The 22939-nt window shown below is 44.0% G+C and overlaps 1 protein-coding gene across 3 annotated transcripts in view; it reads left to right on the forward strand.

The window, feature by feature from the left end:
• Nucleotides 1-22939, forward strand: part of avl9 (AVL9 homolog (S. cerevisiase)) — a 305466-nt gene that overhangs the window by 162172 nt on the left and 120355 nt on the right. For all 3 annotated transcript variants that reach the window (XM_073070590.1, XM_073070639.1, XM_073070722.1), the window contains 2 exons: nucleotides 9318-9387; nucleotides 21960-22495. In XM_073070590.1, coding sequence (XP_072926691.1) covers nucleotides 9318-9387; nucleotides 21960-22495 — 606 coding nt within the window. The remainder of the gene's footprint in view (nucleotides 1-9317; nucleotides 9388-21959; nucleotides 22496-22939) is intronic.

Consider the following 22939-nt stretch of genomic DNA (forward strand, 5'->3'; position numbering starts at 1 on the left):
GGCTGAGCGGCCAAAAGTCATGGTACTTGTTGGTACCAATGACATAGGCAGGAGAAGGATAGAGTGCAGTAAGTTTTGGGGGACAGGGCAGAGGCCCTATCAGGGGCGGGAGCAGAGCACTGTGAAGAGGTTTCTCGCAGGTCGGCGACGCTTATTTAAAAGGAAAGCTTCACAGGCATTTGGCCATTGTGGAGGCCGGATCAGCGGTGGGAGCAGAGCACTGCAAACTAAGTAAAAGTACAGGAGGGACAAGCAGAGTGGCCTTTGTCGGGAGTAGGCCAGTAGAAGCGTCAGGCTTCGGCTCGGAGGAGGCATTGGCTCGGGGTAAGTTTATGTTCAGGGTTTCTTTTTGTTTTTCTCTTACTGTACCTGTTATAGTAAATGGCAGTGTGTGTTCTTCATGCCAGATGTTGTTGAACTGGGAGAGCCAGAGTTTCCTGGGGAACTACATCTGTGTGAAGTGCATCGAGCTGCAGCTCCTTGAAGACCGTGTTAGGGATCTGGAGCAGCAACTGGATGACCTTTGGCTTATATGGGAGAGTGAGGACATAATTGATCAAAGTTACAGAGAAGTAGTCACCCCCAAGTTGCAGGAGGCGAGTAGCTGGGTGACTGACAGGAAAAATGGAAATAGGCAGAGCAGAGCACCCCTGTGGCCATCCCGTCAAAAACAAGTATACCGTTTTCATTCTTTTGTTGGGGAATGACCTCCCATGGTGCAGAAGGGAAAGTGAGAGAAGAAGGGAGCGGTAGTGGTAGAGGACATGATACTGAGAGGACAGTCAGGAGATTCTGTGGATGTGAATGGTACACCCGGATGGTATGTTGCCTCCCAGGTTCCAGGGTTAGGGACGTCTCAGATCGTGTCCACAACATTTTGGAGAGGAAGGGTGATCAGCCCGATGCCTTGGTACATATTGGTACCAATGACATAGGAAAGAAAAGCGAAGAGAATTTAGAGAGCTAGGTAGAAAGCCGAGAAGCAGGACCTCCCGGGTAGTAATTTCTGGATTGCTGCCTGTGCCATGCACCAGTGAGGGTAGAAACAGGATGATTTGACAGATAAATATATGGCTGAAAAGCTGGTGCAACGGGCAGGGCTTCAGATTCTTTGCTCATTGGGATCTCGTCTGGGGGAGGTATGACCTGTATAAAAGTGACGGGTTTCACCAGAACCTGAGGGGGACCAATATTCTTGTGGGCAGGTTTGTTAAAGCTGTTGGGGAGGGTTTAAACTAATCTGGCGGGGGGGAGGGTGGGAACTGGAGTGATGGGACTCAGGATAGGATGGATGGTTTTAAAAAAAAGTAAAGATAGCATTTAGTCAGACTGTCAGGAAGGGCAGGCAGGTGATGGGACATAGTTGCAGCCAACAGGCTGAGTATCAGTACATTAGGGATGCAAAATCAAAAAGGGTAGCAAATACGGTAGTCAAGGTGTTGTATCTCAATGCACGGAGTATAAGAAGTAAGGTGGATGACCTTGTTGCACTATTACAGATTGCCAGGTATGATGTGGCCATCACTGAATCATGGCTGAAGGATGGTTGTAGTTGGGAACTGAATGTCCAAGGTTACACGTTGTATCGGAGGGATAGGAAGGCAGTCAGAGGGGGAGACCTGGCTCTACTGGTAAAGAATGGCAATCAGTACCCTGCTGATGGAGGCCTCTCGTGCCTCCGACGCATTTTCCTCCTCTCATACTTCTCTGATCAGCTCAACAATTAAGGGAGGGTTGTGCATCTTACAAGACAGTTGGAGACCCCAAGCGATCAGGTTTTGGAACTGGGCACCTTTCGCTATTTGATCTTAACTGATCCACCTCAGCCATCTGAATGGCCTCTCTGCACTGCAAGCAATTTACCTGCCCCTCCAGCCAAAAACTGTAGGCAGAAAGCTTCTCCCCCTCCTCCTGACATACGTTCTGAAAACCCGACATGAGCTCCCATCATACTAGACTCTTACTCTAGTGCTTGCATGTAGGCTGCAGAAGTGGCAAGGGGGTTCTGTGCCTTTACAGCTCTCATTACATCAGCAGCCTGCCTGCTCAAACTTTCAACCAATCGCTGTCATTTTACATCATCAGAGCACTGCCACTCATCTAACAATTGAGAGATCTGCTCCGCTGAGGCCTCATACTCCTCTTCCCCTTTAGAGGTGAGCTTTGTTCCTGAGAACAGGCGGAGCTTATCATAGCTGGGACTTTGAACCTAGGCACTTTTCCATTTATTCACTAAGGAGGTAAAGGCTACTACCAATGCACTCGTAGCTGGGGGGTTAATTAGACTTTCTAAATCAGACCATTCCTTCCCCTTGCTATGCAGAAACGAGAGAACCCTGTCTTTGAAGTCCCTGCCTCCAGCTACAGGAGACTCGACTTGCAATAAGGCCCGCTCCCCTAAACTCTCCTCCTCCCGGAAAGTGTGGGCAGTCCATGGCCCCCCCCCTCTTCTGGAGCCCCAATAGTACCTGGCAATTCCACTGCTGTTATGTCAGCTCTAGTGTGAACCAGAGCAAAGTCTGTGCCAATCATCTTATCAAACCTCCGCCCTGCAATCGTAACTTTCCCTACAGCTTTAACAGTACTTGAAAGTCGAGTTAACAATTCATCAGGGGTATGAATATCTACCCCACTCAACACGTACACATTCGTTACCAGTAACCCCATGGATTCACAGCACTGCTCAGCCCCGGCAGCATCCATACCCACATACCGTAATCACTTTACCGGACAATAGTTTAGTACAGACTTAAACACACAACCCACTGAACAACCCACCTGGACAAGCCGGCGAGCACTGTGAGGGTCATGTTTTTTGACTTCTCCAGTGCGTTCAACACCATCCGCCCTGCTCTGCTGGGTGAAAAGCTGACAGTGATGCAGGTGGATGCTTCCCTGGTGTCATGGATTATTGATTACCTGACTGGCAGACCACAGTACGTGTGCTTGCAACACTGTGTGTCAGACAGAATAGTCAGCAGCACTGGGGCTCCACAGGGGACTGTCCTGTCTCCCTTTCTCTTCACCATCTACACCTCGGACTTCAACTACTGCACAGAGTCTTGCCATCTTCAGAAGTTTTCTGATGACTCTGCCATAGTTGGATGCATCAGCAAGGGAAATGAGGCTGAGTACAGGGCTACGGTGGGAAACTTTGTCACATGGTGCGAACAGAATCATCTGCAGCTTAATGTGAAAAAGACTAAGGAGCTGGTGGTGGACCTGAGGAGGGCTAAGGCACCGGTGACCCCTGTTTCCATCCAAGGGGTCAGTGTGGACATGGTGGAGGATTACAAATACCTGGGGATACGAATTGACAACAAACTGGACTGTTCAAAGAACACTGAGGCTGTCTACAAGAAGGGTCAGAGCCGTCTCTATTTCCTGAGGAGACTGAGGTCCTTTAACATCTGCCGGACGATGCTGAGGATGTTCTACGAGGCTGTGGTGGCCAGTGCTATCATGTTTGCTGTTGTGTGCTGGGGCAGCAGGCTGAGGGTAGCAGACACCAACAGAATCAACAAACTCATTCTTAAGGCCAGTGATGTTATGAGGGTGGAACTGGACTCTCTGACGGTGGTGTCTGAAAAGAGGATGCTGCCCAAGTTGCATGCTATCTTGGACAATGACTCACATCCACTCCATAATGTACTGGTTAGGCACAGGAGTACATTCAGCCAGAGACTCATTCCACCGAGATGTAACACTGAGCGTCATAGGAAGTCATTCCTGCCTGTGGCCATCAAACTTTACAACTCCTCTCTCGGAGCGTCAGACACCCTGAGCCAATAGGCTGGTCCTGGACTTATTTCCACTTGGCATGATTCTTATTATTATTTAATTATTTATGGTTTTATATTGCTATATTTCTACACTATTCTTGGTTGGCGTGGCTGTAACAAAACCCAATTTTCCTTGGGATCAATAAAGTATGTCTGTCTGTCACTGGTTCAATGTTTAGGACATTCATGCAGCATCCAAGGAAATCAATCCCAAATGATACCCCCACAATTGTAACCCTCAGGTTCTGTTGGCTGCATAAGTCTAGGGAAGACAATCTCTGGGTGAGATTGAGATGTGAGTCCACCCCAAAACCCCCCTGTTTGTGTGGATGTTGCATGATTTGTTACCCTGTTACAAATCAGTACCATGAAATAACAGACAATACATTGCATACAATTAAACGATTTAGCTTTATAATTCCTAATTTGACTACAGGGTTAGTGAAGAAAAAGCAAAAAAAAGAAAAGGGCCCATTTTAATGAAACAATCTAATGTGCACAAGTTGGAGCTCAAGGTTTCCTGTTCGCTGGTCCTCCCCGGCCTTCGTAAGGTCATGGCTCTACTCCGGCGTCCTTTCTCTTCATTTCCCGCCAAACAAAAGACCCAGATCACCCGGTGTCAGGCACATAGCACAAAAACACCCTCCCATCATTGGACAGCTCACATTCCAAAGCACCCATTATCTCTAATCGTAACCCAAACACTGTTTCTATTGAAAGACCATTACATTAACAGTGAAACCTTTCCCAGGGTGTTACAACAGTAAGTATAAGACCTGTTACGAATGCAGCAGCAATGAATATGAAACTGAGACAGGGTTCAAAAACAAATCCCGAGATTTATTAACCTCTGCTCAAAGCTTAGAAAAGTAAACAACTAATTTAACCAGAAGTTAACAGGTGGCGCAAGCATTCAAACTTAGAAATGAGTTCTCATCCAAGCACAGACTTAAAGTGATAAATTCAAAAATCCATGTGATTTATACAGTCATTAAGGAGAGACTTCCCCGAAACAAACGATTCCTTCGAAGTAACAACAAATCTGCCAATCCCACAGCTGGTAGATGCCTTGTTCGCAGAAATCACGAGGAAATAAAAGGAACTGACCTTTTGACTGGAGGGTGGTCACTGCACAAACATTCGCGACTTTGCAGAGGCTTAAGACCATACATAGCCATGAATTTCAGCTTCTTTCTGCTTTATTGTGTGAATGCTCGATTCGTTCTTATCGACCTTACTGCCCATTTCGGAATGCGACATACCACTTTTCAAAAGATCTAATATTTCTAATTTCTCGGCAAGAGATAGCACTTTATGCTCCCTCTTAGCCTTTGAGGAATTGCTTTGACCACATGATTGCTTTTTAGGAGCCATTTTTTATAACTATATAACAATTACAGCACGGAAACAGGCCATCTCGGCCCTTCTAGTCCGTGCCAAACACTTACTCTCACTTAGTTCCACTGACCCGCACTCAGCCCATAACCCTCCATTCCTTTCCTGTCCATATACCTATCCAATTTTACTTTAAATGACAATACCAAACCTGTCTTTACCACTTCTACTGGAAGCTCGTTCCACACAGCGACCACTCTCTGAGTAAAGAAATTCCCCCTCGTGTTACCCTTAAACTTTTGCCCCTTAACTCTCAACTCATGTCCTCTTGTTTGAATCTCCCCTACTCTCAATGGAAAAAGCCTATCCACGTCAACTCTATCTATCCCCCCCATAATTTTAAATACCTCTATCAAGTCCCCCCTCAACCTTCTATGCTCTGAAGAATAAAGACCTAACTTGTTCAACCTTTCCCTGTAACTTAGGTGCTGAAACCCAGGTAACATTCTAGTAACTCTTCTCTGTACTCTATTTTGTTGACATCTTTCCTATAATTCGATGACCAGAATTGTACAGAATACTCCAAATTCGGCCTTACCAATGCCTTGTACAATTTTAACATTACATCCCAACTCCTATACTCAATGCTCTGATTTATAAAGGCCAGCATACCTAAAGCTTTCTTCACCACCCTATCCTCATGAGATTCCACCTTCAGAGAACTATGCACCATTATTCCTAGATCACTCTGTTCTGCTGCATTCTTCAATGCCCTACCATTTACCATGTATGTCCTATTTGGATTATTCCTATCAAAATGTAGCACCTCACACTTATCAGCATTAAACTCCATCTGCCATCGTTCAGCCCACTCTTCTAACTGGCCTAAATCTCTGCAAGCTTTCAAAACCTACTGCATTATCCACAATGCCACCTACCTTAGTATCATCTGCATACTTACTAATCCAATTTACCACCCCATCATCCAGATCATTAATTGATATGACAAACAACACTGGACCCAGTACAGATCCCTGAGGCACACCACTAGTCACTTTTCACAGAAACAAAGTAGCAAATGAACGAGACGTGAAGCGAACAACGCTCGAACAAAGAGTGTTGGAGAGAGAACATCCGGGTTTTCCCAATTCGCGGTTGGTTGAACTCGCGCATGTGGAACTCGCGGATAAGGAGGGCTGACTGTATATCCTTTGATGTTAAACTCCCAACTTTGACCTTCTTTCAGCCATGACTCAGTGATGCCCACAATGTCATACCAACCAATCTCTAAATGCGCCACACATTTGTCCACCTTATTCTGAGTGCTATGTGCATTTAAATGCAATGTCTTCAGTCCTGTATTCTTCGCCTTATGAATTTTGGCTCTGTGGTACAATTTAACGCTTTGCTCTGCCTGCAGTTGTACCCAGTCATTGACTTGTCCTTCTTTGTGTTCATATTACATATGACATCATCGACTTGTAAACCTGCTGGCTCATCTTCAGTTCTATCATACTGGTTGCCATTCCCCTGCCATATTAGTTTAAACCACTATACGAGGGGTAATTGATAATTTTGTGGCCTAAGGTAGAAGGAGTCAATTTTTGAAAATCTAGCACATTTATTTTTCTTCATAGTCCCCTCCTACATTTACACACGTAGTCCAGTGGTCGTGGAGCATATGGATCTTGGACCCCCAGAAACTGTCCACAGAAGGGCTGATTGATAAGTTTGTGGCCTATGGTAGACGGTGATGTAGGGACTATGTTGAAAAATAAATGTGCTAGGTTTTCTAAAATTGACTCCTTTTACCTTAGGCCACAGACTTAGCAATCACCCCTCGTACATATGTATTGTAAATAGATTAGGAATTGTGCATAAACAAAAGTAATATGTATTTTAAAAGCAAAGTGGGGTAGTGTTCGTGGGTTCAATGCCCATTTAGGAATCAAATGGCAGAGGGGAAGAAGCTGTTCCTGAATCGCTGAGTGTATGCCTTCAGGATTCTGTATCTCCTATCTGATGGTAACAGTGAGAAAAGAGCATGCCCTGGGTGCTGGGAGTCCTTAATATTGGGTGTTGCCTTTCTGAGGCACTGCTCCTTGAAGACAGCCTGGGTACTACAGAGGCTAGTACCCATGATGGAAGTGACTAATTTTACAACTTTCTGTAGTTTCCTATCCTGTTCACTAGCTCCCCCCACCCCCATACCAGACACTGAAGCAGCCTGTCATAAGTTTTTGAGTGTTTTAGCTGACAGACCAAATCTCTTCAAACTTCTAATAAAATATAGCCACAGTCTTGTTGTCATTATAGCTGCATCAATATATTGGGCCCAATTTAGATACCCAGGGATTTTGACACCCAGGAACTTGAAATTGCTCATTCTCTCCACTTCTGATTCCTCTTTGAGGATCGGTTCGTGTTCCCTCGTCTTACTGTTCCTGAAGTTCATAATTAGCTCTTTCGTCTCACTGACATTGAGTGCAAGGTTATTACTGCAGCACCAGTCATCTAGATAGATAGATAGATACTTTATTCATCCCCATGGGGAAATTCAACTTTTTTCCAATGTCCCATACACTTGTTGTAGCATAACTAATTACATACAATACTTAACTCAGTAAAAAAATATTATATGCATCTAAATCACTATCTCAAAAAGCATTAATAATAGCTTTTAAAAAGTTCTTAAGTCCTGGCGGTTGAATTGTAAAGCCTAATGGCATTGGGGAGTATTGACCTCTTCATCCTGTCTGAGGAGCATTGCATCGATAGTAACCTGTCGCTGAAACTGCTTCTCTGTCTCTGGATGGTGCTATGTAGAGGATGTTCAGAGTTTTCCATAATTGACCGTAGCCTACTCAGCGCCCTTCGCTCAGCTACCGATGTTAAACTCTCCAGTACTTTGCCCACGACAGAGCCCGCCTTCCTTACCAGCTTATTAAGACGTGAGGCGTCCCTCTTCTTAATGCTTCCTCCCCAACATGCCACCACAAAGAAGAGGGCGCTCTCCACAACTGACCTATAGAACATCTTCAGCATCTCACTACAGACATTGAATGACGCCAACCTTCTAAGGAAGTACAGTCGACTCTGTGCCTTCCTGCACAAGGCATCTGTGTTGGCAGTCCAGTCTAGCTTCTCGTCTAACTGTACTCCCAGATACTTGTAGGTCTTAACCTGCTCCACACATTCTCCATTAATGATCACTGGCTCCATATGAGGCCTAGATCTCCTAAAGTCCACCACCATCTCCTTGGTCTTGGTGATATTGAGACGCAGGTAGTTTGAGTTGCACCATATCACAAAGTCCTGTATCAGTTTCCTATACTCCTCCTCCTGTCCATTCCTGACACACCCCACTATGGCCGTGTCATCAGCGAACTTCTGCACATGGCAGGACTCCGAGTTATATTGGACGTCTGATGTGTACAGGGTGAACAGGACCGGAGAGAGTACGGTTCCCTGCGGCGCTCCTGTGCTGCTGACCACCGTGTCAGACCTACAGTCTCCCAACCGCACATACTGAGGTCTATCTGTCAAGTAGTCCACTATCCAATCCACCATGTGAGAGTCTACTCCCATCTCCGTTAGTTTGTGCCTTAAGATCTTGGGCTGGATGGTGTTAAAGGCACTAGAGAAGTCAAGGAATGTAATCCTCACAGCACAACTGACCCCATCTAGGTGAGAGAGTGATTTGTGCAGCAAATACGTGATAGCATCCTCCACTCCCACCTTCTCCTTATACGCAAACTGAAGAGGATCCTGGGCGTGCCTGGTTTGTGGCCTCAGATTCTGTATTATCAGCCGCTCCATGGTCTTCATCACGTGCGACGTCAAGGCAACAGGTCTGAAGTCATTCAACTCCTTTGGTTGTGGTTTCTTCGGTACCGGGACAATACAGGATGTTTTATTGTATCTAGCTGGTATTTCTCCTGTACACCCTCTCATCTCGATCTCAGATTCTACCAACAATGGTTGTATCATCAGCAAACTTAGAAATGGTATTTGTGCGATGTACATCTCAGTCATGGGTATAGAGGGATTAGAGCAGTGGGCTCAGCGCACACAGCTGAGGTGTGCCAGTGTTAATCTATGACAAAGCATAAATGATTACATTTATTATACAGATTGCTCATGATTTAAGATTTGTTGCATATTTTGAGTGAGTTGGTAAAACAGCTACTGTCTTTTCAGGTACTGTTTTACTTGTCACCAGTGAACCGTCTGGTTGGAACTCTGATGACTGTACTGTCACTTTTTCCAGGTTAGTATCGACACATTTTGGTAAACTTCTTATTTAATCATATTTCAATATCCCAAACACTTCCCAGCCAATGAACTATCCAAGACAGGTTTATTATTAATGACATATCCCGTGAAATTTACATTTGCAGCGCACATAGAAAACCTACAGCACGATACAGGCCCTTAGGCCCACAAAGTTAGAACCACAGAGAACCATAGAACATTACAGCACAGAAACAGGTCTTTTGGCCCTCCTTGGCTGTGCCAAACCACTTTACTGCCTAGTCCCACTGACCTGCACCTGGCCCATATCTCTCCATACACCTCTCATTAATGTACCTGTCGGCAAGTTTTTCTTAAATGTTAAAAGTGAGCCCGCATTTACCACTTCATCTGGCAGCTCATTCCATAGTCCCACCACTCTTTGTGTGAAGAAGCCCACCCTAATGTTCCCTTTAAACTTTTCCCCCTTCACCCTTAACCGATGACCTCAGGTTTTTTTCTCCCCTAGCCTCAGTGGAAAAAACCTGCTTGCATTCAGTCTATCTATACCCATCATAATTTTATATACCTCTATCAAGTCTCCCCTCGTTCTTCTGTGCTCCAGGGAATAAAGTCCTAACCTATTCAACCTTTCTCTGTAACTCAGTTTCTCAAGTCCCAGCAACATCCTTGTAAACCTTCTCTGCACTCTTTCAACCTTATTAATATCCTTCCTGTAATTTGGTGACCAAAACTGCACACAATACTCCAAATGCGGTCTCACCAATGTCTTATACAACCTCACCATAACATTCCAACTCTTATACTCAATACTTTGATTTATAAAGGCCAATGTACCTAAAGCTCTCTTTACTACGCTATCTATCTGTGACGCCACTTTTAGGGAATTTTGTATCTGTATTCCTAGATTCCTCTGTTTTACTGCACTCCTCAGTGCCCTACCATTTACCTTGTATGTTCTCCCTTGGTTTTTTCCTTCCAAAGTGCAATACCTCACACTTGTCTGTATTAAACTCCATCTGTCATTTTTCAGCCCATTTTTCCAGCTGGTCCAGATCCCTCTGCAAGCTTTGAAAACCTTCCTCACTGTCCACTACACCTCCAATCTTTGTATCATCAGCAAATTTGCCTGATCCAATTTACTACATTATCATCCAGATCATTGATATAGATGACAAATAACAATGGACCCAGCACTGATCCCTGTGGCACACCACTAGTCACAGGACTCCACTCAGAGAAGCAATCCTCCACTACCACTCTCTGACTTCTCCCATTGAGCCAATGTCTAATCCAATTTACTACCTCACCATGTATACCTAGCGACTGAATCTTCCTAACTAACCTCCCATGCGGGACCTTGTCAAAGGCCTTACTGAAGTCCATGTAGACAACATCAACTGCCTTCCCTTCATCCACTTTCCTTGTAACCTCCTCGAAAAACTCTTAATAGATTTGTTAAACATGACCTACCATGCACAAAGCTGTGTTGGCTCTCCCTAATACATACCTGTGTATCTAAATACTTGTAGATCCTTTCTCTTAGTATTCCTTCCAATAACTTACCTGCTACCGACGTCAAATTTACTGGCCTATAATTTCCCGGATTACTTTTAGAGCCTTTTTTAAACAATGGAACAACAACAATCCTCCGGCACCTCACCCATAGATACTGACATTTAAAATATTTCTGCCAGGGTCCCTACAATTTCAACACTAGTCTCCTTCAAGGTCTGAGGGAATACCCTGTCAGGTCCTGGGGATTTATCTACTCTGATTTGCCTCAAGATGGCAAGCATCTCCTCCTCTTCAATATGTATAGGTTCCATGACCTCACTACTTGTTTGCCTTATTTCCATTGCCTCCATGCCAGATTCCTTAGTAAATACAGACACAAAAAAACTATTTAAGATATCCCCCATTTCTTTATACGTACATACATAGCCGACCACTCTGATTTTCAAGAGGACCAATTTTATCCCTTACTATCATTTTGCTCTTAATATACCTGTAGAAGCTCTTTGGATTATCCTACATCTTGACTGCCAAAGCTACCTCATGTCTTCTTTTAGCCCTCCTGATTTCTTGCTTAAGTATTTTTTGCACTTTTTATACTCCTCAAGTACCTTATTTGCTCCCTGTTTCCTATACATGTCATACATCTCTCTCTTCTTCTTTATCAGAGTTCCAATATCCCTAGAGAACCAAGGTTTCTTATTCTTATTCAATTTGCCTTTAATCCTGACAGGAACATACAAACTCTGCACTCTCAAAATTTCTCCTTTGAAGGCCTCCCACTTAACAACGACATCCTTTAGATCGGAGTTCTGAGAGGCGGGACTGCGCAGGCGCGTGAAGGAGGCCTGGGAAGGAGGGAAGATATAAAAAGGAGGGAAGGAGTGAGGTAGTTCTCTTTTAGAAGAGGACAGCAAGGCTTTGAGAAGAAGTGCGGCGGCGGCCATTTTCAAATTGCTTTTCAGATCGGAGTTCTGAGAGGCGGGACTACGCAGGCGCGTGAAGGAGGCCTGGGAAGGAGGGAAGATATAAAAAGGAGAGAAGGAGTGAGGTAGTTCTCTTTTGGAAGAGGACAGCGAGGCTTTGAGAAGAAGTGCGGCGGCGGCCATTTTCAAATTGCTTCTCAGATCGGAGTTCTGAGAGGCGGGACTGCGCAGGCGCGTGAAGGAGGCCTGGGAAGGAGGGAAGATATAAAAAGAACGCAGCCTTAAGCAGCGGGCAGCTTCGTTTGCGGGCAGTGGAGTGAGCCGGGAGCAGAGTGTAGGGCTTGGGCTCAGAGGGCTTAGGCGGAAGAGGGCACAGTAGGCTTATCTTTTAGTTCTTGTTATTTTCAGTTATTCGGGAAGTATGAGTGTGAGGGCAGCTTGTTGTTCTCGGTGTCGGATGTGGGAGGTCCTGGAGTCTCCGAGCCTCCCGGACGTCCACATCTGCGCCAGGTGTGTCGAACTGCAGCTCCTGAGGGACCAAGTTAGGGAACTGGAGCTGCAGCTCGATGACCTTCGCCTGGTCAGGGAGAGTGAGGAGGTGATAGAGAGGAGTTACAGGCAGGTGGTCACTCCGGGGCCACGGTCAGGAAGGGGAAGGGGCAGGTACTAGAGAGTACCCCGGTGGCTGTACCCCTTGACAATAAGTACTCATGTTTGAGTACTGTTGGGGGGGACAGCCTACCTGGAGGAAGTGACAGTGTCCGGGCCTCCGGCACAGAGGACGGCCCTGTAGCTCAGAAGGGTAGGGATAGAAGAAAGTAGACCATAGTAATAGGGGACTCGATAGTCAGGGGTTCAGACAGGCGGTTCTGTGGAGGTGATCGGGAGTCCCGGATGGTAGTTTGCCTCCCTGGTGCCAGGGTCCGGGACGTTTCTGATCGCGTCCAAGATATCCTGAAGTGGGAGGGTGAGGAGCCAGAGGTCGTGGTACATGTAGGTACCAATGACATAGGTAGGAAAGGGGAAGAGGTCCTGAAACGAGAGTATAGGGAGTTAGGAAGGCAGTTAAGAAAAAGGACCGCAAAGGTAGTAATCTCGGGATTACTGCCTGTGCCACGCGACAGTGAGAGTAGGAATGGAATTAGGTGGAGGATGAATGCGTGGTTGAGGGATTGGAGCAGGGGGCAGGGATTCAAGTTTCTGGATCATTGGGACCTCTTCTGGGGCAGGCGTGACCTGTTCAAGAAGGACGGGTTACACTTGAATCCTGGGGGGACCAATATCCTAGCGGGGAGGTTTGCTAGGGCTACAGGGCAGACTTTAAACTAGTAAGATGGGGGGGCAGAAATCAATTTGAGGAAACTATGGGAGAGGAGGTTAGTTCACCAGTAGAGCAAGTAAGTAGACAGTGTGTGAGGGAGGAAAGGCAGGTAGGTGATGGAGAAGGGATGTGCTCAGCCCAAAGTTGTAGGGGAGAAGAAAGAAAAGGATAATAAATTTGAATGCATTGCTAGGGATGAAAAGAGAGGAGGAGGTGGAGAGTATCTTAAATGTATCTATTTTAATGCTAGGAGCATTGTAAGAAAGGTGGATGAGCTTAAAGTGTGGATTGATACCTGGAATTATGATGTTGTAGCTATTAGTGAAACATGGTTGCAGGAAGGGTGTGATTGGCAACTAAATATTCCTGGATTTAGTTGCTTCAGGTGTGATAGAGTAGGAGGGGCCAGAGGAGGAGGTGTTGCATTGCTTGTCTGAGAAAATTTTATGGCGGTGCTTTGGAAGGATAGATTAGAGAGCTCCTCTAGGGAGACTATTTGGGTGGAATTGAGGAATGGGAAAGGTGTAGTAACACTGATAGGAGTGTATTATAGGCCACCTAATGGGGAGCGTGAGTTGGAAAAGCAAATGTGTAAGGAGATAGCAGATATTTGTAGTAAACACAAAGTGGTGATTGTGGGAGATTTTAATTTTCCACACATAGATTGGGAAGCTCATTCTGTAAAAGGGCTGGATGGTTTAGAGTTTGTGAAATGTGTGCAGGATAGTTTTTTGCAACAATACATAGAAGTACCAACTAGAGATGGGGCAGTGTTGGATCTCCTGTTAGGGAATGCGATAGGTCAGCTGACAGATGTATGTGTTGGGGAGCACTTCGGGTCCAGTGATCACAATAGCATTAGCTTCAATATAATTATGGAGAAGGACAGGACTGGACCTAGAGTTGAGATTTTTGATTGGAGAAAGGCTAACTTTGAGGAGATGCGCAGGGATTTAGAGAGAGTGGATTGGGTCAAGTTGTTTTATGGGAAGGATGTAATAGAGAAATGGAGGTCATTTAAGGGTGAAATTATGAGGGTACAGAATCTTTTTGTTCCTGTTCGGTTGAAAGGAAAGGTTAAAGGTTTGAAAGCGCCATGGTTTTCAAGGGATATTAGAAACTTGGTTCGAAAAAAGAGGGATGTCTGCAATAGATATAGGCAGCATGGAGTAAAGGAATTGCTCGAGGAATATAAAGAATGTAAAAGGAAACTTAAGAAAAGATTAGAAAAGCTAAAAGAAGTTACGAGTTTGGTTTGGCAAATAAGGTGGAAGTAAATCCGAAAGGCTTCTACAGTTATATTAAAAGCAAGAGGATAGTGAGGGATAAAATTGGTCCCTTAGAGAATCAGGGTGGTCAGCTATGTGTGGAGCCGAGGGAGATGGGAGAGATTTTGAACAATTTCTTCTCTTCGGTATTCACTAAGGAGAAGGATATTGAATGGTGTAAGGTGTGGGAAACAAGTAAGGAAGTTATGGAACCTATGACAATTAAAGAGGTGGAAGTACTGGTGCTTTTAAGAAATTTAAAAGTGGATAAATCTCCGGGTCCTGACCGGATATTCCCCAGGACCTTGAGGGAAGTTTGTGTAGAGATAGCAGGAGCTCTGACGGAGATCTTTCAGATGTCATTAGAAATGGGGATTGTGCCGGAGGATTGGCGTATTGCTCATGTGGTTCCATTGTTTAAAAAGGGTTCTAGAAGTAAGCCTGGCAATTATAGACCTGTCAGTTTGACATCAGTGGTGGGTAAATTAATGGAAAGTATTCTTAGAGATAGTATTTATAATTATCTGGATAGACAGGATCTGATTAGGAGTAGCCAGCATGGATTTTTGTGTGGAAGGTCATGTTTGACAAACCTTATTGAATTTTTTGAAGTAGTTAAGAGGAATGTTGACGAGGGTAAGGCAGTGGATGTAGTCTATATGGACTTCAGCAAGGCCTTTGACAAAGTTCCACATGCAAGGTTAGTTAAGAAGGTTCAGTCGTTAGGTATTAATGCTGGAGTAATAAAATGGATTCAACAGTGGCTAGATGGGAGATGCCAGTGTGTAGTGGTGGATAATTGTTTATCGGGATGGAGGCCGGTGACTAGCGGGGTGCCTCAGGGATCTGTTTTGGGCCCAATGTTGTTTGTAATATACATAAATGATCTGGATGATGGGGTGGTAAATTGGATTAGTAAGTATGCCGATGATACTAAGGTAGGAGGTGTTGTGGATAATGAGGTGGGTTTTCAAAACTTGCAGGGAGATTTATGCCGGTTAGAAGAATGGGCTGAACGTTGGCAGATGGAGTTTAATGCTGAGAAGTGTGAGGTTCTACATTTTGGCAGGAATAATCCAAATAGAACATACAGGGTAAATGGTAGGGCATTGAGGAATGCAGTGGAACAGAGAGATCTAGGAATAACAATGCATAGTTCCCTGAAGGTGGAGTCTCAGGTAGATAGGGTGGTGAAGAAGGCTTTTGGAACGCTGGCCTTTATAAATCAGAGCATTGAGTACAGAAGTTGGGATGTAATGTTAAAATTGTACAAGGCATTGGTAAGGCCAAATTTGGAATATTGTGTACAGTTCTGGTCACCGAATTATAGGAAAGATATCAATAAATTAGAGAGAGTGCAGAGACGATTTACTAGGATGTTACCTGGGTTTCAGCACTTAAGTTACAGAGAAAGGTTGAACAAGTTAGGTTCATTGGAGCGTAGAAGGTTGAGGGGGGATTTGATCGAGGTATTTAAAATGTTGAGAGGGATAGATAGAGTTGACGTGAATAGGCTGTTTCCATTGAGAGTAGGGGAGATTCAAACGAGAGGACATGATTTGAGAGTTAGGGGGCAAAGGTTTAAGGGAAACACGAGGGGGTATTTCTTTACTCAGAGAGTGATAGCTGTGTGGAATGAGCTTCCTGTAGAAGTAGTAGAGGCCAGTTCAGTTGTGTCATTTAAGGTAAAATTGGATAGGTATATGGACAGGAAAGGAGTGGAGGGTTATGGGTTGAGTGCGGGTAGGTGAGACTAGGTGAGATTAAGAGTTCGGCATGGACTAGGAGGGCCGGAATGGCCTGTTTCCGTGCTGTGATTGTTATATGGTTATATGGTTATATAAACCAATTCCTGTACCCTACTGTAACAGCCGTCTCATTGGAACGTACCTATACCAAACTCTACACAAATATCCCCTGAAAATTTGCCACATTTCTTATGTACTTTTCCCCGAGAACATCTGTTTCCAATTTAATAGCCTCATAATTCCCCTTACTCCAATTAAACACTTTTCTGACTTGTCTGTTCTTATCTCTCTTCAATGCTATTGTAAAGGAGATAGAATTATGATCACTGTCTCCAAAATGCTCTCTCACTGAGAGATCTAACACCTAACCAGGTTCATTTCCCAATATCAAATCAGGTACAGCCTCTCCTCTTGTAGGCTTATCTACATTCTGTGTCAAGAATCCTTCCTGAACACACCTAACAAACTCCAACCCATCTAAACCCCTTGCTCTAGGGAGATGCCAATCGATATTTGGGAAATTAAAATCTCCCATCACGACAACTCTGTTATTATTACACCTTTCCAGGATCTGGTTCTCTTTCTGCTCCTCTATATCCCTGTTACTATTGGGCAACCTTTAAAAAATACCCAATAAAGTTATTAGATAGATAGATAGATAGATACTTTATTCATCCCCATGGGGAAATTCAACTTTTTTTTCCAATGTCCCATACACTTGTTGTAGCAAAACTAATTACATACAATACTTAACTCAGTAAAAAATATGATATGCATCTAAATCACTATCTCAAAAAGCATTAATAATAGCTTTTAAAAAGTTATTAAGTCCTGGCGGTAGAATTGTAAAGCCTAATGGCATTGGGGAGTATTGACCTCTTCATCCTGTCTGAGGAGGATTGCATCGATAGTAACCTGTCGCTGAAACTGCTTCTCTGTCTCTGGATGGTGCTATGTAGAGGATGTTCAGAGTTATCCATAATTGACCGTAGCCTACTCAGCGCCCTTCGCTCAGCTACCGATGTTAAACTCTCCAGTACTTTGCCCACGACAGAGCCCGCCTTCCTTACCAGCTTATTAAGACGTGAGGCGTCCCTCTTCTTAATGCTTCCTCCCCAACACGCCACCACAAAGAAGAGGGCGCTCTCCACAACTGACCTATAGAACATCTTCAGCATCTCACTACAGACATTGAATGACGCCAACCTTCTTAGGAAGTACAGTCGACTCTGTGCCTTCCTGCACAAGGCATCTGTATTGACCCCTTCCTGTTCCTAACCTCCACCCACTGAGGCTCTATAGACAATCCCTCTATGGCGTCCACTTTTTCTGCAGCTGTGACACTATCTCTGATCAACAGTGCCACACCCCCACCTCTTTTGCCTCCCTCCCTGTCCTTCCTGAAACTTAAATCCCGGCACTTGAAGTAACCATTCCTGTCCCTGAGCCATCCAAGTCTTTGTAATGGCCACCATATCATATCTCCAAGTACTGATCCACGCTCTAAGCTCAGCCACTTTGTTCACCACACTCATTGTATTAAAATAGACACATCTAAAACCTTCAGTCTGAGTGCGTCCCTTCTCTATCACCTGCCTATCCTCCCTCTCGCACTGTCTACAAGCTTTCTCTGTTTGTGTGCCAGCCTCCTGTTCCCCAGTCTCTTCAGTTCAGTTCCCACTGAAAATATTTTTTTTCTCTTGGAGAAATATAGCAATCAATTTCTCTACAGAAAATCCCACAAACGGTAAGGAAGGCTGAGGGAATGTGAAAGTTCCTCATCTCCTTATTTGGGCATGGAATGTTTTCAGTTCATCTGTGAGGTAGACAGATGTTTGGCTTGATGTCAACTGAATGAAAGCACATCTGGCATTGAAACAGTTCCTGGAGGCACCACTTAATTCTATGTTCAAATCTCTGGAATAGAGCTTGACTTTCTGACCCTGTGGCAAGAGTTAGAAACAGAAAACTTACAGCACAATACAGGCCCTTTGGCCAACAAAGTTGTGCTGAACATGTCCCTACCTTAGAAATTACTAGGGTTACCCATAGCCCCCCATTGAATCAAAATGAACAAGAAAAATTGTTTCATTACTAACTATAGAGAAACTGGCCTCTTTTATGTACAAACCTACTCCTGATTGTCTTTGATCAGTGTGCATTTGGAGCTCCCCTGTATTTCATGTACAAACCTTCTCCCAATTGTCTTTGATCAGTGTGCATTGGAGCTACCCTGTATTTCATGTACAAACCAACTCCCGATTGTCTTTGATCAGTGTGCATTTGGAGTTGCCCGGTATTTCATGTACAAATCTTGGAGGTACATGATAAAATAGGTCGTAGTCAGTGTGGTTTCCTCAAGGGACATCTGTTAGAATTCTATGAAGAAATAGCAAGTAGGATAGAGAAAGGAAAATTGGTTGATGTTGTATACTTGGATTTTCAGAAGGCTTTTCACAAGGTGACATGCGCAAGGCTGCTTGATAAGCTACGAACCCATCGTATCGCAGGAAAGATTCTAGCATGGATAAAGCAGTGGCTGATTGGCACAAGACAAAGTGTGGGAATAAAAGGAGCCTTTTCTAGCTGGCTGCTGCTGACAAGTGGTGTTCCCCAGGGGTCTGTGTTGAGACCTATTATTTTTACGTTATATGTCAATGAAATTGATGGATTTGTTGCAAAGTTCTCAGAAAATATGAAGATGGGTGGAGGGGCAGGTCCAGTGATGCTAGAAAGTTTGTGAACCCTGTAGAATTTAGAAGAATGTGTAGGGATCTCATTGAAACCTACTGAATGGTGAAAGGACTAGATAGGGTGGATGTGGAAAGGATGTTTCCTATGGTGGGGGTATCCAGAACTCAAGGGCACAGCCTCAAAATTGAGGGGCAGCCCTTTAGAACAGAGGTATGGAGGACTTGTTTTAGACAGAGAATAGCAAATCCGTGGAATGCTCTGCCACAGACTGTGGTGGAGGCCAAGACCATGGGTATTGTTAAGGCAGAAGTTGCTTCCTGATCGGTCAGGGCATCAAAGGATATGGTAAGAAGGCAGGTGCATGGGGATGAGTGGGATCTGGGATCAGCCATGATGGAATGGTGGAGCAGATTTGATGGGCTGAATGGCCTAATTCTTCTCCTACGTCTTATGGTCTTATGGAAGGACACCATAGAGGAAACCACTACTCTCCAAAAAAAAGTCATTGCTGCACATCTCAAGTTTGCAAAAGATCACCTGGATGTTCTGTAATGCTTTTGGAACAATGTTCTCTGGACAAATTAGGCAAAAGTTGAACTTTTTGGTAGAAATTCATATTGCTGTCTTTGGGAGAAAAGGCACTGCACACCAACACCAAAACTTCATCCCAACTGTGAAGCATAATGGAAGGATAAAAACGCAAACACGAGGAAATCTGCAGACTCTGGAAATTCAAGCAACACACACAAAATCCTGGTGGAATGCAGCAGGCCAGGCAGTATCTATAGGAAGAAGTATAGTCGATGTTTCGGGCTGAGACCCTTCGTCAGGACTAACTGAAAGAAGGGATAGTAAGAGATTTGAGAGGGGGAGGGGGAGATCCGAAATGATAGAAGAAGACAGGAGGGGGAGGGAAGAAGCTAAGAGCTGGAAAGTTGATTGGCAAAAGGGATACAGAGCTGGAGAAGGGGGAGGATCATGAAACAGGAGGCCTAGGGAGAAAGAAAGGGGGAGGGGAGCACCAGAGGGAGATGGAGAGCAGGCAAGGAGTGATTGTGAGAGGGACAGAGAGAGAAAAAAGAGGGGGAAGAGGAGGGGGGGGGAGAGAGAGAGAGAGAAATAAATAAATGATGGGGTAGAAGGGGAGGGGGGGCATTAACAGAAGTTAGAGGAATCATTGTTCATGCCATCAGGTTGGAGGCGACCCAGACGGAATATAAGGCATTGTTCCTCCAACCTGAGTGTGGCTTCATCTTGACAGTAGAGGACATATCAGAATGGGAATGGGACGTAGAATTAAAATGTGTGGCCACTGGGAGATCCTGCTTTCTCTGGTGGACAGTACATCATGGTTTGGGGCTGCTTTACTGCCTCAGGGCCTGGACAGCTTGCAGTGGTTGAGGGAACAAGGAATTCAAAATTGTATCAAGACATTTTACAGGAGAATGTCAGAATAGCAGTCAATCACCTGATGCTTAATAAAAGTTGGATAATGCAACAAGACAATGATCCGAAAGACAAGACTAAATCAACAGCAGAAGGGTTTAAAAAGAAGAAAATTCATGTTTTGGAATGGCCAAATCAAAGTGACCTTTATCCTATAGAAATGTTGCGGAAGGACCTGAGGCAAGCAATTCATGCAAGGAAGCTGACCAATATCCCAGAGCTGAAGCTGTTTTGTAAGGAGAAATGGCCTAAAATTCCTCTAAGCTGGTGTACATGACTGATTGACAGTTACTGGAAATGTTTGATTGAAGTTATTGCTGTGCAAGGAGATCACACCAGTTACTGAAGCAAAGGTTCACTACTTTTTCCCAAGAAATACAAGTAATATTGGATCATTTCTCTCAATAAATAAATGAACAAATATAATGTTTTTTTTGTGTTGTTTATTAAATTGGGTTCTCTTTATCTAGTTTTAGGACTTGCATGAAGATCTGATCACATTTTAGGTCATATTTATGCAGAAACAGAAAATTCTACAGGCTTCACAAACTTTCTAGCACCACCTTAGTTTTGAGGAAATAGGCTCCAGAAGGACTTAGACAGATTGGCACAACATTGTTGGCAGAAGGGCCTGTAATGTGCTAGTAGAAGAAATAAAAAGTTTAACTATTTTCTAAATAGAGAGAAAGTACAAAGAACTGAGGCGCAAAGGGACTTGGGAGTCCTTGTCCAGGATTCCCTAAAGGTTAATTTGCAGGTTGAATGTGTGGTGAGAAAGGCAAATGGAATGTTAGCATTCATTTCAAGAGGATGTAAGGATGTAAAGCAAGGATGTAATGTTAAGACTTTATAAAGTACTGCTGAGGCCTCACTTGGAGCATTGTGAGCAGTTCTGGGCCCCTTAGGAAGGATGTGCTGAAACTGGAAAGGGTTCAATTGAGGTACACAAATATGATTCCAGGATTGAACCCAATTTCCCTCCGGATCAATAAAGTATATCTGTCTGTCTGTTGTCGTATGAAGAGCATTTGATGGCTCTGGATCTGTATTCACTGGAATTCAAAAGAATGAGGGTGACCTCATTGAAACCTATTGAATGGTGAAATGTCTTGATAGAATGAATGTGGAGGGAACGTTTCCTATGATGGGAGAGTCTAAGACCAGAGGATACAGCCTCAGAATAGAGGAGTGTCCTTTTAGAACAGAGATGAGAAATTTCTTTAGCCAGAGAGTGGAGAATCTGTGATTTTTTTTGCCATGGGCAGCTGTGGAGACCAAATCTTTATGTATATTTAAGGCAGAGTTTGATAGATTCTTGCCAGGTCAGTGCATGAAATGATATGTGGAGAAGGCAGGAGATTGGGCTGAGAGGAAAATTAGATAAGCCGTGATGAAACGGCGGAGCAGATTCAATGGGTCAAATAGCCTAATTTGCTCCTATATCTTATGGTCCAAACGTACTCTGATTGTCATTGATCATTGTGAATTTGGAGCTCCTCACTCTGTACTGGGGTTTGATGAGTTTGTTTCTTTTTTAAAAAAAGTTATTTATCTCAGTGGTCTCATGAGGAACATTGGACATATTTGTTCTGTTAATGGCTCATTCTTTGTATGTAAAGATTAGACTATATTCAATTTACAATCTGCTTTTATTTTGTACTTTTTTTTAGGAATGATAGAACATGGTTTAGCAGATTCATCACAATATAAACCGCGCAAGAGCACTTCCGAAGATGTTTTCCAGGAACATGGTCTAAATACTGAAGAATTTGTTTCCATTTCAGTGTCAGATGTTGCTGGAGTTACTTCAGAATTTGGTTTAGAAGCAAAATATTCAGCAGGCGATGATCAGACAAATATTCCAGCAAAGTTGGTAACCTTTTCAGATGTACAAAGGTCTGAACAAGGGGATGATAGACTGCAGCTGCAAATACCACCCCCAGCACATATTTCACCTAACTCATCCGAAAGTGATTGGGAAACTTTGGACACAAGCATTCTTGACACAGACAGTGGGACAAAGGAAGAGAGACTGAATGATAAGAACAACCAAAAAGAAGTTTTTATCTCAGATCCTATGGTTTCGCAGTCTTTGCCAATCACTGTGCAACCACAAGCAAATACAGCTGAGACTGTGATAGCACCAGGTCTAATATCTGGTCTCAAGGAAGACCAGTATGGAATGCCCTTAGCTATCTTTACAAAGGTAACTTTTATAAATATTCTTATTTGAATTTGACTTATATAATCCTAGAAAGACTTTCTATGAACTTCATATTAGGCAGAAATATTTTTAATCTCAAAGTTGTGGTACCGGTAGATAGTTTCTGTGAATCTGTATTCTAAAAATGTAGTTTAAGTAAACAAATTAAAAATATGCAGTACCATCACCATGGCTTTGTCAAAGGCAGGTTGTGCCTTGCTAGCCTGATTGTATTTTTTGAGGATGTGACTAAACACATTGATGAAGGTAGAGCAATTGATGTAGTGTATATGAATTTCAGCAAGGCATTTGATAAGGTACCCCATGCAAGGCTTATAGGGAAAGTCAGGAGGCATGGGGTCCAAGGGGACATTGCTTTGTGGATTCAGAATTGGCTTGCCCACAGAAGGCAAAGAGTGGTTGTAGACAGGTGACCAGTGGTGTGCC

Source organism: Hemitrygon akajei, chromosome 1 (genome assembly GCF_048418815.1).
Source record: "Hemitrygon akajei chromosome 1, sHemAka1.3, whole genome shotgun sequence".
NCBI lineage: Eukaryota > Metazoa > Chordata > Chondrichthyes > Myliobatiformes > Dasyatidae > Hemitrygon > Hemitrygon akajei.